Genomic DNA, 16,351 nt, shown 5'->3' with positions numbered 1-16,351 from the left:
GAATTATACGGGATCAGAGTTGGACTGTGGGAGGTGTAGGACTCTTAATGTCAACAGACACACTGTGAAACATCAGATATAGTCAAGGTTAAGGACCTAGTTATTTCCACCAGTATAAAGAGTTTTGTCACTCATGAAAATTTTCAAGAAAAGGGAAGTTCATATTCCTGATATCTCTCTACAGGTGTGTACATTTTCTCTAGACCACTCTAGGAAAAAACAACACACCTTTACAGGCACAGGAGAATGGACATCCTAAGTGCTGTAGTTCCAGAGCAATGGAGTGACTTGTAAGTTTAATGACATCAGGAAAAGGAGAAGCAATTGTAAGTTTGCATGGACATTTTCTGATTCTGTGTAAAAAAGCATAATGTTTGGCAGAGAGACTACAAGGCTTTTTTTTTTTTTTTTGACAATGTTTATATTAGCATAACATCATTCAAAATAAATTCACCCATCCATTAAAATTGGTAATGTAATGAAAGTAAAATACAATTCTGATAGTCACAGCCTGAGTTTAACTATCTGGAAACTACTTAGCAAGCCCTTAGAAAAATTAAAAAATAAAAAATAAAAAGAAGACAAAGAAGAAGTAAAATTGCAAACCAGACATCAATTTCTCTTCACTGAGCTGCCGTTTGGAAACAAGCTTTCTGGCAAGTTAAGCCCAGTCCGTATTTCACGTTTAAATCTGCCTCATTGGTGTTAGTTTTGGTGAAACCTAGCAGAAAAGAGGGAAAAAACCACAACAGTTGGCATACAGATATAGCAGTACAACGCACCATTCACTTTCACCTCTATCAACTGTGCCACTGAAGACTAGAGATACTGTATTTATTTAAACTAATACATTTACAGGATTTCTGAGATAAACACTCCCACCGCTATATTTTCCAATGCAGGAATGCAAGATACGTGTGGTGTGCTAGTACCCATCCTCTAAATTTCATTTATCTTGATTTGGGTTATTGATTTAAGAATACAAGAAGATTAAATAAACTTTGAAAGCTGAACGTGTACTCGCCCCTGCTAACTGCATGGTCTTCTTGCATAGCTTCCAATGCCAGCAGAAGAGATAGCTGTACTCAGGTGAAGGAGCTCCTCAGTTGTACATTGCACGAACATCACTCAAAACCAGGCCTTGACCTAGTTAATGCACCGGCCCATAAATGGTTATGGGTGCAGAAGTAGTCAGTCAACTGAGTTTTGGAACATGCACATTAGAAAGGGATATACAATCAAATGTACATTACAATATACATACTGTACTTACAGTATATGTAACCTTTGATTTGATACTAATTTGAAGATGATATAATTCAGTACTTCTAATTTTACCTATTTTTTTAAAAAATATTTGCCTTCTTTCATTCACATTTGATTTGTTTGATGATGATGTAGTTTAATCTTTGTAATTTTACCTTTTTTTTAAAAAAACTTGCCTTTTTCCCTTCATATTAATTTTTGTGTGACAACACACATATTCTATTAATTCCACATACTTGTAAGAATAAATTAGTGATATTGGAAGACATCCAGCAGGACAAAAATAAAACACAGTAAGCTTAAATAGGAAACTAGATGAGGAAAGAAGGTTTAAATGGAAACAATACAAGACTTTGAAGAGTAGCAGTGGTTGAACCTGGACTGCAGGTCTACACAAATATCCTGAGGAAAAGCTCTGCACTGAAGATCCAAGCCTCTTCAAATACCTCCTGTTCTCAGCCCTATTTAAACATATGGTCCAGTATCAAAACCAAAACCAACTCGTGATCTTGTTCAGGATAAAAGACACTTCCATAGATAATCTGGCTCCTAGTTCATTAATTCATCCCTGTGAAAAATGCATTCCTTCTGCCTCCTTCTCCCATCTTTTTCACTTAATAGTACTGAACAAGCTAACTCATCAAAAGTGATGTATAAAGGCCTTTCCAAGCATTAAAGCTTCTTTTTTTTTGTTAGAGTACAGGGCTGTATTTCCTGTGCCGGTTAGATTTTTACATTTTCCTTCCTCTAGCCATTATCTATCATTATTTATAATCTTATGAGAAAAACCAAGAAAAGCTTAGTTCATGAAGAATACGTTTACTGTATCAAATGCTAATGAAATGTTTTTAGGAGATGGAAACTGTTCATTGATTTTTCAAAGTTGCGTGTGAACCAAGATAATAAATAGATGTAAGAGATACAAGTGCAGAGGAGATGGAGAAAATCCCTGAGTGCACCAGCTTTCCTGGACTAACTTCAGAAATGTTTCAACATTCCTAACTCTAAGTACTTATGTGCCTCACTTAATTTGTGCCTACTTCTGCCTTACACAGGGATAGTTCCATTGAATTGAAGGCAAAAACTAGACGGTGAAGACAGCACCATTAAAATCTGTATTCTGCAAATAACGACAAAAGCCAGTTACTGGAGGAGATTGTTCTTTTCTGCTAACGTAGATTCTGGTGCCATCAAAACCTCAAGTGTTTTACATTTGAGCAGATTACATTAAATGTAATGTCTGCACATCTGATGCTAACAGCTATCATTTGTGTGTACCACTGTCTGCTTCAGACATGGTCAGATCCCCTGACTGCTGAAATGCCACAATGCCAGATGAAGATAGTAGAGGTGGTGAGAACCCAGCACCCCTCAGAAATGGACTCAAATGCAGCTGTTTATTCTAAATAAAATGGGATTAAATAAGCATAAAACTGCTAATGTAACAAAAAAGAAGGTTTGTGCTTGGAAAACAAGGGCTCTGAAATGCAGAAAGCCCCTGACTTTTAAATCCCATAAGAGTCAGTCAATTTGGTAAGGGCTGAATGTGCTTAATGACGTCTGTTTTACAGTATACATCCACACAGTTGTCACTTTCTTACAGTACCTCCTAAGCACATTCTTAATATTATTTCACTTATAGGAAGAACAGCTTATCTTGGAAGTTTCACAGTAGTTTGCTACCATTAAACAAGAAGGTATACTGGGGGAGGATTTTGAAAGGGCAGTCCTGTAAGCAGCCTACAAACTGGTAAGAAAGAGGACACAGGGCCTCCAGGATTTCCTGCAATTCAAGCTCATTGGCTCTGATTTCCAACCCAAACTACCCTTCCAGCTACACAACACAGCCCTATGCTTACTTAGTTTTATTTCTTTTTAGCAAGCAGTTCTTTCAAGACCTGGTTCTGAACAATGCTTAGTCCTAATAACTTCTAATGACCTCACCAGGTGCGCAAAAGCAAGTTATTGTTCAGGAATGTAAAGAATCAGAGAAAAGAAACACAAACCAAAACACAAAGATGGCCAGCTTTAGCATATTTGTTAAAATAAGTTGCTTATCCCTTATTAACTCCTAATTATTTGAAATAGCAGATAAAAGCAAACTACATTTCCAACATCAACTTTTGTACAAAACTCTGTTCCTAATGTGACTTTGATAATGGGGGTGATTGATCAGGAGAAAACACAACATCCATTTTAAAATGGACTCAATACCTGACATCCTGTTTCCTCAAAGGAAATGTTCTTCCAGAAAATAAAACCTTATCCTCTATTATTTTTTACTCACTGGCAGATGCTTTTCCTAAGCAATTTTCATGATTTAGTGTGAGGTGTCCCTGCCCATGGTAGGGAAGGTGGAACTAGATGATCTTAAGGTCCTTTCCAATCCTAACTATTCTACGATTCTATTCTATAATTCTATGATTCTAAACTGTTATCTTTTAAGATCATTTTGTAAAACTGAGATTTTACAAAAAAAAAAAAAAAGATAGAGACTTATCCTGATTATTTTTATAATGAAATACAAATTCAGAAGTATGGTTCTCTCATGGTCTCCCCAATGATATAAACCAGTATCGGCCCAAACACATTACCTGCCAAGGTGATCTATATGCTAGGCTACAGCAAATATGATTTAAGCACACAAAATAAGCCAACATTTTGTCTTTAGAGCAAATTTAGTAAAATTGAGGGTGAACTGTTAATTTTTTATGTAATGCCAGTCTTTAATGAAGATTGTTGACTCTAAATCACGTGTTCTTTGACATTCTGTTGCTGCAAATGTCCTTTAGGGGATGTTTTCCCAAATAAATAAGCAGGCTGAGAAAATGGGAATGCACAGCTGAATGTGTCTCTAAGAAAGCTATATAGGCTATAAAATACCCTATAAAGGAGTAGTCTGCAGGAGGCAGATAGTTACATATAAAGTTACAGCTATCCCTTACAGTCTCACTTGTAATGAACCTAGAGAGATGTTTGTTTCAGTTCAGATCACCCACTGCACTCATGGAATAAAGCTGCTAGAAAAGGGTCAACTTCTCATTTTCCACCCATTATTTGCTTCAAACTAGCAAAACATATGATCCAAAAACCTGTAGCAATACAGCATCACTAAAGTTCCTGTCACTGATACAAACAAGAACAAGATGTCTCGTTCAGTGAACATACATAATCAGAGGCACAACTGTTATTCTTGCAAGGAAGCCTGAGGCAAAGTCTTGAAATGTGGAAAAAAGGACCAAGGATACTGCTTTCTTTAATAAATAAATAATTGCGGTTCATGCTTCCTATCTTTAGTGCTATAGAGATTTCAGGCACTTTCATATTTAGCAATCAGTAGGTAACACTGACCCCCTGGCAGAGGTACATGCTCTGCACAAAAGATGTGCTTTGCAAGCATTCATGCAAGCTGCATGCTGTTAAGGTAAGTATATAATAGTGCATAAACCAAGCAGTATCTACGTTTTTCATGCCCACAGCTCCTTTAGTGCGGCTCGTGATTTCATGCACGACAATGGCAGCTGTACAAAACACACTGCATCAGTTTGCCTCCAGGAGAGCTAGGAAATGGTGCCTGTGAAATGTCCCAGTGAGACAGATCCCAGAGACCTAGATGGTGGACTGTTGCAATACCTCTCATCAGTTGCTAACTTCAGGCTACCTTAAAGATTCAAGATTTATGCCACTGTTTTGTAACATTTACAGTAAAGTATGAAGGGATAGTGGGTGGTGCTAATCTTTTCTTTGGTCCTAATAGCCTTGCCCTATCATATCCACCATGCTGCTGTAAAGCTTAATCTCATAGCCCATCATTTTAAGGTTACCACTTCTTTATCTGAATTCTTTGGCTGCTTCTGCTTTCATTGCCTTGAGCATAGGCTGCTGGATTTTGAGTAACTCGCTCTCAATTAATACATATATACTCGTCACCCGAACCAAAAAGAAACAACTCCTTCCAAACAAGCAGGTTTGGAACACATAACAACTGGTGTCTTCTGAAAACAAAGGTCCTCTACTGTAGTGTCAGTCTATTTAAATGCTTACTATACATCATACCTTTAAATCATGAAGTTTATCCCCAAATTAAATGTACAAGGCCAAAACAAAGTTCCTGACTGCAAAAGACAAAAACTTAGAAGGTTGTCCTGGTTTCAGCTGCAACAGGTTGCTTTTCGGGTTTTTTTCTTCCTTCCTAGTAGCTGGTGCAGTGCTGTGTTTTGGCTTCAGTCCGACAATAGTACTGATTGGTTTAATTGTTGCCAAGTAGCACTTACTCTGATCAAGGACTTTTCAGTCTCTCATGTTCTGCTGCTGAAGAGGGGTACAAGATGCCAGAAGGAAGCAACGACAGGACACCTGACCCAGACTAGACAAAGGGGTATTCCATACCACAGCACATCATACCCAGTATATAAACTGGGGGGAGTCACCCAGAAGAGACCAGTCGCTGCTCAGGTTGGGCTGGGTATCGGTCAGTGGGTGGTGAGCAATAGTACTGTGCATCACTTGTGTTTACTGTTTTTTTCCTTTCCCCTTTTAGTCTTACATTATCTCCCCTTATTATTTCCCTTATCATTATTATTAGTAGTAGTAGTTTTATATTATACTTTAGCTACTGGACTCTTCTTATCTCAACCCATGAGGTTTACATTCTTTCCATTCTCCTCCCTACCCTCTCCCAGATGCTGAATGAATAATTTATTTTAAACATAGAATTGCTCAGCATGGAAACTTGCTTCTAGCATAAATTAAAAAATAACAATGACCTCTATAAAATGTTACATGGAAAATTAATAAAGAAGCAAAGTGAATTTGTAGCAGTTTCCTGCCCCTGCAATTGCAGCACACTTGTCTCTAACCAAACAATTGTTCTCAGATAAATGAATGTATTTTCAGAAGTAAAGACATCTTTACTTAGAATATTTAAGAAAAACATACACTATCAAATTTAGTTATCAGAAATTACAGGAATTGTAGAGAAATTCCACAAGCCCATTCCTCAGATAGTTTTACTTACTACCAGTAGTATGCTCAACCCTTAATAACAAACTCTTTTACATACTAACTGCTCTGCAATCTTTCAATTTTGTGCCCTAGCCCTGCCAAGTAACTGCAAAGAGGAAGAGTATTGCACATTACCAAATACTCCTCAACTATTTTTACAGCAGTATGTACATTGCCATACTCTCTGTCCTTGCCAAAGGAGGGCTGACCTGCCCCAAAAGACTTCACATCATGGAAGACAAAATTTTGCAATGTGCACATAGAAGACCGGGAAGAAGCTGTATGTTTTCAATCACACATATGCAATCAGTTACAGTCCCGTGCGCTACAACTTTTCCACTGGCTTTTCCACTGATAAACCAGTTTTATGTTAGCATTGAGTAAGACTTCAGAATGAAGGTCAAAAGGCAGTGGCTTTTCTGGATTAATGCAGAGCATATGTTTCGCTTGTAGAAGGCAATGGGAGAGAAAAAGCAAAGATATCAACAGTAGAGTACTTAATTGATTGGCACTAGTAACAGAGAGTGATGTGTAGTCACCCCTGTTGAGAAGACTCAAACCCTACCTAAAGATAGCATGAAAACTTAGTAACAGTGTTAGGTAAACTAACTTACACAGTGGAAAAATAAATATTCCTCCACCTTTCAGATATGAATAAACTCCTCTCTTCAAAGCATCATGAAAGTTCCATTTACACTTTGTCCTTTTACTCTTTGTCATTTCTCCATCTCTTCTGTTCATCCCAGGTGCTAATGCTTCCATTATAATCATATGAGATTAGTCCTAGATTGTCTTATTTTCATTGAAAATCCAACACCTAATCTACCCAGCCCTTACAAGTAAGGAGGAAACTTACTGCGTCTCCAAGACTTCATGTGATGAGTATTTGTGGAGAATGTATGTTCTGACACTCAACTAACTATATTTGTTTGTAAAATTACTTACTGTGAAGTCACAGCCAGTGCTTTTCTTGATATCATCCACTGTCAGACCTTCCCAGATTTCCACAAGGGTCAATCCCTTCTTCTTGTCCACATCAAACACAGCCTGTCAGGGTTCAAATAGCACAAAACAATTTTTTTATTATTAAAGCAGAAAATGAGGGTGTAAGTAGTAATATTGTATAAAATGGTGCCAAAGTAGGCAGTGTTCAGCCAGTAACAAAAGATGCCATTATCACTGGGTTTCAGTTTTCACTTTTCTGACTGACCAATTAAGATTTCTGCTACCTTTATCTGTACGTGAAAGAATCTGGAGTCTGAGACGTTTAAGTTTTGTGAGGAGAGTGTGCAACTGCTCTTCAGTGCACAAAATGAAGACCACGTTCCCAAACAATCTGGTGAGAACTGTCAAGTCCAAAAGAAAGGGCTGAGATGTTCTTTGCTGCAAGACAATGCTCATGAGCAGATTATGAAGAAAACCAAGAAAAGACAATGTCTTCCTCACTCTTCGATTTTGTTTTAAGGCCAGTAGAGAGGTACAGTGTGGTTGATCACCTTCATCAGATTATGAGATTCTCCAACAGCTATTGCACAGTCAGTACAAGTTTTAGCATTTCCATAAGATAGCAATGGAAGAACAGATTTCTTGTTGTATTTTTAATAGAAAGCCTGGGAGGAAGTGGCTGAAGGAGCAAAGGTTGTTCTTTCCCCTTGCAAGGCTCACAAATGCATCAAATAAAAACACATGTAAAATGATGTGCACTTTAATGATGCCTACCAGAGGGATATATACAGGTTGCAAGCTAGTTGCCATGGAAACCATAAGGTCTATAGTGATTTTTCTTAAAAAAAAAAATAAAGAAGTTAGTAGCAAAAGAACAATGAAGACTGAATTTGAAATTAAAGCAAAGTCTTAAACTTATCACAGAAGTGTACTTAGGTTCAGCTGTCCTTTGAGCATAAGACTTATTTATAGGATGGAAAAACAATAGCTCCTCTAAATCTTAAAAGAAAATCTGGGCATAAGGAAGTTAGTGTGGAAACAGAATTTGTAACACTACCTAAGTATTGTTGTACGTTTGTGTCATCACCTAATAAAGCAACAAGACATGACAACTGGTAACACAGGGCAAATTCTGTTGTTTATTTTCTATCAGTCTTCGCTCACTCAATTTTTTTCTGTACCTTATATTTGTATGAGGTCAGTTAGTAGAAGACTGAAAAAACTTCAGTTTTCATTTGTTTTCCCTTACTTTGTGGAGAAAAAAAAGAACAAACCACATTTCAAATTACAGTAGCAATATACCACCAGGAAAAAGCAAATTCTACACCGGCACCTTTGATGAATTCTATTTGAATGTATGACAGATGGCTTATAGAGGGACTATTCTAAGCTCTTAAAAATGTAAACACTAATAATAAAAGGAGTATGACTGCAGAAAAAATCTTAAGTCACTTATCCTTCGCTGAAAAGATCCTCTAATGTACTTCGAGCAGCAGCACTATCAGATGCTCACGCATACTTGCACTGGAGAAGAGGAACATATTGACAAGTATTCCAGAAAAGTATTTTACCTTCTCTGTAATGATGCGGTTTACACATTGTTTCCCAGTAAGTGGTAAATTGCACTTTTCCAAGATTTTATGGACATTGCCCTGTGTTTAACAATAGGAAGACAAATGTTAATTTTAAAAAGCAACACAACTTACATAGCATTCAAATGCTTACATGAAAATTGCAGATGTAGCCATTCAATATTAGTGAAACATTCACTGTACTCAGAACACTCTTTGAATTAATTTATATGACAGATTACATCTCCGGCAATTTGGGACAGTTATTACCTAAATCCCACATATAGGGAGATGAATAATAAGAATCTCACTGTACTACTGAGTGGGCTCCTGAGTTTAGAACTTCTGTATTCTTCTGGTTTATAATTTGTCTTTCCTTCTGCAATGTGAGGATAAAAGATACATGATAAGACCCCAATGATGAAGGACAAAAATAAGGGAAAGACATTATAGGCATGACATTTTTCTGTCTTACACTTTATCATAAACTGTATGTGCAGGATCAGCCATACACACAGGCATTTCAAATACCTACTAGGGCACAAATGCATAGTCATGCTCTGAAATTACTAAATACACTTTCTTTACCTACACTGCATTCACACTCCCTGTATCTCTCCACGAACACCCAAAAGCACAAGACATGAGTACAATAGGCTCATCTTCAAGTGCTACACAGGAGTTACATCTCCATTTTAGACAGAACAAATTAGCATGCAAATACAGAAGAAAATAATATATACATATATAAAATTGGATTTATTTTAAGGCACTTCCTTTTAGGGGCATTAAATACCTGTTCCTCTAAATCGTAAGAAAAATACTACCTAATGAGAAGGAATAACTTTTGACATAAAGGTTTGGGTGGTGAGTTTGGGGAGGTTTTCCTCTTCTTTTTTTGTTTTCTTTTTTTTTTCCTTCCTTTTTTTTTTTTTTAAATAGTTCACAAATGGCTTTACACCCTCCTAAATGAATGTAGGCTGCAAAAGCTCTGAATGAATATAAAAGTGATGGATTATTTTATTTTCAGTCAGTATTTGTAGGCATTTTACAGAGGTAGCATAAAGTACACGTTTCTCCCATCACCATATGCTTTTATTTTGTCTCTAATTATCAATTTTCAGCTATGCATTTTGAAACTCTCAGAGTATTATGTGTCTTTATTTAACTATCTGAATCTAATACTTTCTAAATTGACAATCATCAGTTTGCCTTAAGGCTTAATATAATCTCAGGAACCATCTCTCAGCCAGTTTGACTCCTGAGTGATAATAAAATGAGCAATCCATGCACTTTTGAATTTATCTTTTTCTGTGAAGACCTATTTCTTCATTCTAATTCTAATACTACTGGCAAGATCCACGTCAGGTATCAAGGCAACTGCTTTGATGAAACTTGCTTACTCGTAATAAAACTAATGACTTGCCACTGTTACTTTCAATTGATCTACTTATATCTCATCCATCTCAGGGACCTTCCTGTGTGCTTTGCCTAACAGTCAAGATTAACCTGGGATATTTGTAATATCTTCAAAAAGATATCAGGTATGCTTCTCAGCCATATGAAATGAAGCGTCTCTTCAACTAAGATTGAAATGTACGGACTTGCAGAGGTGACAGCTTGAATATCTCCCATGACCCTGAGAACTGGTACCTTCCATCTTCCTAACACTTCAGCTTAAGATCATTGTATTATCAATTGGCATAGGAGGCCACTTTTGGAAGACATTCATCAGGGCACTATCAGAATAGGAATCCAAATGGAACTGCATGAATTTTTACCATCTTGAGTTCATACAGGATTTGTTCAGACAAAGGAAAAGACTGCTGTGTAAATACGTAAAGCCTTAAGGTGTTTAGTCTACTTTAAGTAGAGAATTCTGTTGTTGAAGAATAAAAATGTCCTTAATCTTCCACAATACATTAAAATCAAAACTATTCACAATGATACAAAGGAGTTTTCAATTCAGGGCTCCATGCTTCAGTCATGTCCAAATCAAGGGCTTAAAACTAGTTTCCATTCTCTTTTTCTGAATGGTGTAGACAACTCATTTTACAACATGGAACAATTACCAGCCATTACTTTATTATGTTTTGCAAAACATGTCAATGATGCTATGAGGGTAAGAATTTGATTGTTATTTCTCTTAGGCAGTATTCAGCAGATTAGGCACAGCTGCATAGTGACTTTTAAAAGATTAAATAGCAACCTTACATCCTATTATTTTTCCTTATGGTTATAAACAAAACCCTAATTTAGCAAAAAGTACATGAAGAAATATCGTAATGAATTAAACTTAAGGTCTGTTTGCAAAGTCTTTCACAGTGGCTTAAGCATATGGAGCTTAAGCATATGGAGCAAAAACTGAGATACCCTTCCACAGATACGTACTCCTGGTTCCTGGTTGCATCTATCTCCTCCATGCCATTATAATTTTTTTCATTTCTATGTCACCTTTCCACAATAACATTTCTTAAGCTAAAAAATCTTATCACAGAATCATAGAATAGTTAGGGTTGGAAAGGACCTTAAAATCGTCTAGTTCCAACCCCCCTGCCATGGGCAGGGACACCTCACACTGAACCATCTCACCCAAGCTCTGTCCAACCTGGCCTTGAACAGTACCAGGGATGGAGCATTCACAACTTTCCTGGGCAGCCCATTCCAGTGCATCACCACCCTTACAGTAAAGAACTTCCTCCTTATATCCAATCTAAACTTCCCCTGTTTAAGTTTTAACCCACTACCCCTTGCCCTATCACTACAGTCCCTAATGAACCTCCCCAGCATCCTTATAGGCCCCCTTCAGATACTGGAAGGCTGCTATGAGGTCTCCACACAGCCTTCTCTTCTCCAGGCTGAACAGCCTCAACTTTCTCAAGCCTATCTTGTACAAAATTAATTTTACGCTCTGTCATCTTTCTTCTGTATGTTTTGGTTTTCATTACAAGTAAGGAGTTTAGTAATTAAAAAATGCAAATAGCTTCTGGCAGAGTGTATTTAGGTTTAGTTGCAATATATTGTATATCAGAGTTTATCAGTGTTAAGACAGAGTCTAGTTTCACCTTCATAATTAAGCTAAGTATTTTGCCTCCCCTGCAAGGACTTAGCCTATCCCTATGTTTAAAAACTACAACGTGTACTGAAAAGGAGAATGCACTTTTAAACTCTTGGAAAACTTATTTCACTGCTTAAAAATCCATTACTGTTCCAAAAAAAAAAAAAAAAAAAGGATTGAAATATCCTTCACAAGATCACAAATCAGACAAAGCTGACTCCAAGAACTACCTATCGCAGCAACTCTTGAACAGGTCCATTGAAGGTACTGCGTACATCTCATGCCTTTCACTTTATTTCCATCCATCAGATCTTGACTGCTGTTGATTTACAGAAGTCTTTGGTGTCTAATGATAGATTTCTTATTATTTATTTGGAGAGTAAGGTAACAGAAAAGCCCTTATTCTAAAAAGCCAGCAGACACCACAAACTGTCACAGTACATGCAGACATTTCTTTCACTCAGTAGCACATTGGGCATTGAGCAGGATAGAATAATGTTCCTCTGATCCATAAATACAGATGCAGTAACTTTGTGAGAAAATATTTTGTGTAAAGAATTAGACAGCTGTAGTGTGAGGTGTCCCTGCCCACGGCAGCGGAGTTGAAACTGGATGATCTTGGACCTTTGCAATCCAAACTATTCTATAATTCTATGAATAGAAATCAGCTTTGTAAGAAACAGTCACTCCAACAAAAAGCTGAATTTCAGAACTGGTCTCACAGGCACTATGTTTGCTTGTGTTCAAAAAGATTAAAAAAAAAAAAAAAAGGAAAAAAGATAGAGGAGCACCTGAAAACTTTTAAGATCAGCTTTTGATTTCCAAATGTAAGATTTTCATATTTCATATCTTCACTTATGAGCAAACAAGAAGAAGCAGTATGAAGACCCCAAAAACAGCTAAGGTAAGAGGAAAGAGCGCTAAGAATACCCTCTTTGAAAATAAGAGTAAAATTAAAAATCATGCATATAGTTTAGTTTTGCTGTGCAGTCTCACAAAAGCAGGAGAAATAATTTATGAAAGCCTACAACTGGCTCCGTAGTGGTGCTCACCAGGCATCTCATGTACTTAAGAGCCCAAGTTATGTATACATATGCCAATAAAAATAAGTCAGTGCCTGGACTGTTTGTAACAGTGAACATATCTATGTTTCCATCTTTTGCAGGTTTCTGTACTCCTGCTGACAAAAAAAAAAAACAGCATGCAAACACTTCGAAATAACTGTAGTGAAAAAAAGATTCTGGTAATACTACTTTTAAGAGAAAAACTGGCATGAATAATTACATTTGTGCGGACTCTGGGCCTTAACCAAATTCCACTAGAAATTTAACATAAATATTTTTTCAGATCATATTTGCACCTCAAGTACATCTCTGAGTAAATGGATAATTACATATCCAGTTTTGGGGTGGCTGTGATACAGATGCGAATCACATAAATGAATTTGCTTTGTACATTAATTTACTTATTGACACAAATGCACGCAGAAACCATCAGGTCAAACTCAGCCCTGATACTAAAAATGTGCTCCTTGAGATCACAGCTTAGTATAAACTGTGAAACTACTATATTTTATAACAATTTTTTCAAGTGAAAATTCAATTCTTCAAACAATATTTAAAAACACACAACTGTTACTATATTTAGTTTTAATATTTACATATTATAGTTTACCATGCAAATTCCTTATGTTTGCCCTTATGCATGCTGAGAGGGATATTATCTTGCACAACACACAACTAATTCTTATTGCAAGCATTCAACAAACTTGGAATTACAAAAGCACAGGAATAAAAGAAAAAAAATCATTTTTTAACATTTGGTATACTTCCCTGAAAATTAAGATATTTGTCCTTCAGCACATTTTTGTCATAGTTTGGACAGTGCCATTTTAGAATTTTCAAATGACACGTTTCTTTGACCTTCTGTGGGAAACTGTTTATATCTATAAAACTCCACCCCCCCCCCCCACAGCCCCCCCTCAAAGAAGTCTCTAGATTAACCTCTTAACCATATAATGTTGTAAGGCATCCAGCATTTCATCACGTCAAAAAGATCTGTGCTGTTAAGCTGTCAGTACCAATTTGACTGGCAACTTCAAAGGTAAATACCTTTCTATCGTAACAAGTTTTTAACCGTGGGGAACCTCATTTTCCAAATTATTCTGAGGCAAAGAGTAAAACCTCTGGGGTAGTATCTACTGCAGCTTTGGCAATTGTCACCCTCCTTAAACTTTTATAAAGTAACTAAAAAAATGCGTACAGCTTTTGAACATCAACTTACTATTTTTTTTTCCATAGTAAATGATTCTCTTACAATACGAAAGGAATCATACTAACCTAGCCCCCTTTTGCACCTCCATAATAATTAACAGCAAAACTGTCAAATCCTTACAAAGTAGCAGAATGAATGTAAGATGTCTTTTTCTTTTTTTTCTGTCCTTTTTTTTGGTATAGTACAAAACACTTACCTAGAAAGAAGTGACAGAGCCTTACCTTGGCTGAGTGCTCCATGGTGACAACCACTTTGGTTTGTGCACTGGATACCAGGTCCATGGCACCTCCCATTCCTTTCACCATCTTACCCTAAAAAAAAAATTTTAATGGAAATGTAACATTCTGACTACTACAAAAAAAAAAAAAAAAAAAAGAATATGTTGGCTGCACCAGAGCAAAACCAGCAGTCTCATTCTAGGCTCTATTCAATGCAAATACGAGAAGAATAGTGAGTAGAGTAAGGACCTACTGTGTTTAACTTAAATCTAAGTAGTACCATTGTCTTAATGGAAGCCCTGACACCCAGAAGTGATGAATTCAGTTCAATGGCTCTGACATTAAAAAAGCAAAGTGTTCACTCTCCTGTTGATAGAAATGTCATTACTTCCTCAAAAGAAATCTTTGCTTATGAAATGTAGCAACAAGAGCATCTGAGCACTCTCCACCTGCCAGTTTAGAAAGACATAGCTTGTATCACTGTATCAGCACAAACCATTTTGTTCTATTCCAGATATGTGGATACCATTTCAGAACATGGCCAAACAAATTAATGTGGATCAGTATTCACTTCTGTTTGCCCCTCAAACCACACAATGTTTTCTGCATCTGACTCATTCTTCTCTTAGAGTGCCTGAATTTCACCTGTTATGACAGCAGCGGTATTATGGCTTGGTGTTCAACTACCTCTATTTTTACTTTCTGTAATGCTACAAACAAGGCAACAACCTCATATTCCATTTGATGAGAAGGGCAAAAGGGGAGCGAAACATCAAGGTACCTGCATGATACTGGAGGTCAGTAGGAAATACAAGGCAAGGAATTTTATAGCTTAAAATAAATTAACTTCTGTCTCAAGTGTTATGTATTTGCTCTCTTTTGACTGGTTATTATCTGTAATTAAAGTAAGTTATGGACAGTAATAGCATTTATTTTATGTTTCATAATCTAAAAGTAAACAGTTGACTGGAAAACTTGCTAGTATAAGCCTTTTCTCTTCATTTTATTAGCTAGGTGATTCAGTACTTTACTAGTATCAGTACCTATGATCCAATACATAAAACATATGGAAGGGACTTACTGGTCTCTTGATCATCATGAAGGGAATATGCACATGCTCTCCCCTTAAAAATAACCCAAACAAACAAACAACGAAAAACAACCGTATTTTCTTACTGTTTGCACTATAAATAATAAATAAAATCTTCCTGTATCTATAAACAACCCCTTTGGAATTTCTCACATCAGATTAATATTTACTGTTAATCACATTAATTAACATTACCACTAAGTATTTCTTGGCAAATACAAACCTGAAAGGAATGAAAATATTTATCTACATCCTTAACTTCCTAGCATTCAGATAATTCTCCATCTTACCTGGAAATACAGAGCTCTTACAGAGACTGCAACAATCTCTCACCTGTCTGGCAAAGGCTCACTGACGAGATAATGCAGAATAGCTGAAGACAATGGATTATCTCCCTAGTAACTCAGAATGTGTTTGCATTGAGGATTATGCTATCAATACATCTGTCCTGACAATGCAGTTAGTTCATTTTCCAGGCCTTTTAGTTCAACTAACTAGTAAGACCTACAGCAAGTAGGAAATAGCTGAAGAAATAAGTGATGATGAAGGACAACAAATCTACTTCTGGAGAAGATGTCATACAGGACTCAGAGAAAAAACTCCCTCCCTTTGTGTATGCAGAAGCCACAGAATGAAAGTTCAAGAGAAGGACTTGTGTACCTTTGAATTGCTACATCTGTGTCTCCTCTTTAAGCAAACATGCTCATCAATGCAGGGTGCCTAGTGAAGCAAATCAATCAAGCATTACCTCTAACTAGCCAAGTAATCACATGTTTTTATTTTGAGGAATATCCAAAGCATAAGAGCTTTACACCACTCTCAGTGCATCTACCAAACTCCCACAACTTGCTCTTTCCCCCACACCATACTGGCATAGGGGACAGCTATATATTACATTTGAATTAAAATGTTTGAGACTCAAAGC

The 16,351-nt window shown here is 36.7% G+C and overlaps 1 protein-coding gene across 1 annotated transcript in view; it reads right to left on the bottom strand.

The window, feature by feature from the left end:
• Nucleotides 1-247: 247 nt before the first annotated feature.
• The window catches only part of OXCT1 (3-oxoacid CoA-transferase 1), an 85,763-nt gene continuing 69,659 nt past the window's right edge, over nucleotides 248-16,351 (bottom strand). Inside the window, exons 14-17 of the mRNA XM_062627761.1 lie at nucleotides 14,340-14,429; nucleotides 8,787-8,867; nucleotides 7,216-7,317; nucleotides 248-721 (exon numbers count right to left, since the gene is read on the bottom strand). Coding sequence (XP_062483745.1) covers nucleotides 686-721; nucleotides 7,216-7,317; nucleotides 8,787-8,867; nucleotides 14,340-14,429 — 309 coding nt within the window. The 3' untranslated portion in view covers nucleotides 248-685. The remainder of the gene's footprint in view (nucleotides 722-7,215; nucleotides 7,318-8,786; nucleotides 8,868-14,339; nucleotides 14,430-16,351) is intronic.

This window comes from Pezoporus occidentalis, unplaced genomic scaffold (genome assembly GCF_034315485.1).
Source record: "Pezoporus occidentalis ecotype Australia unplaced genomic scaffold, CSIRO_AGI_Poc_V1 ctg306, whole genome shotgun sequence".
NCBI lineage: Eukaryota > Metazoa > Chordata > Aves > Psittaciformes > Psittacidae > Pezoporus > Pezoporus occidentalis.
The sequence above is the reverse complement of the archived record's forward strand: the minus strand, read 5'-3'. Positions and strand labels throughout refer to the sequence as shown.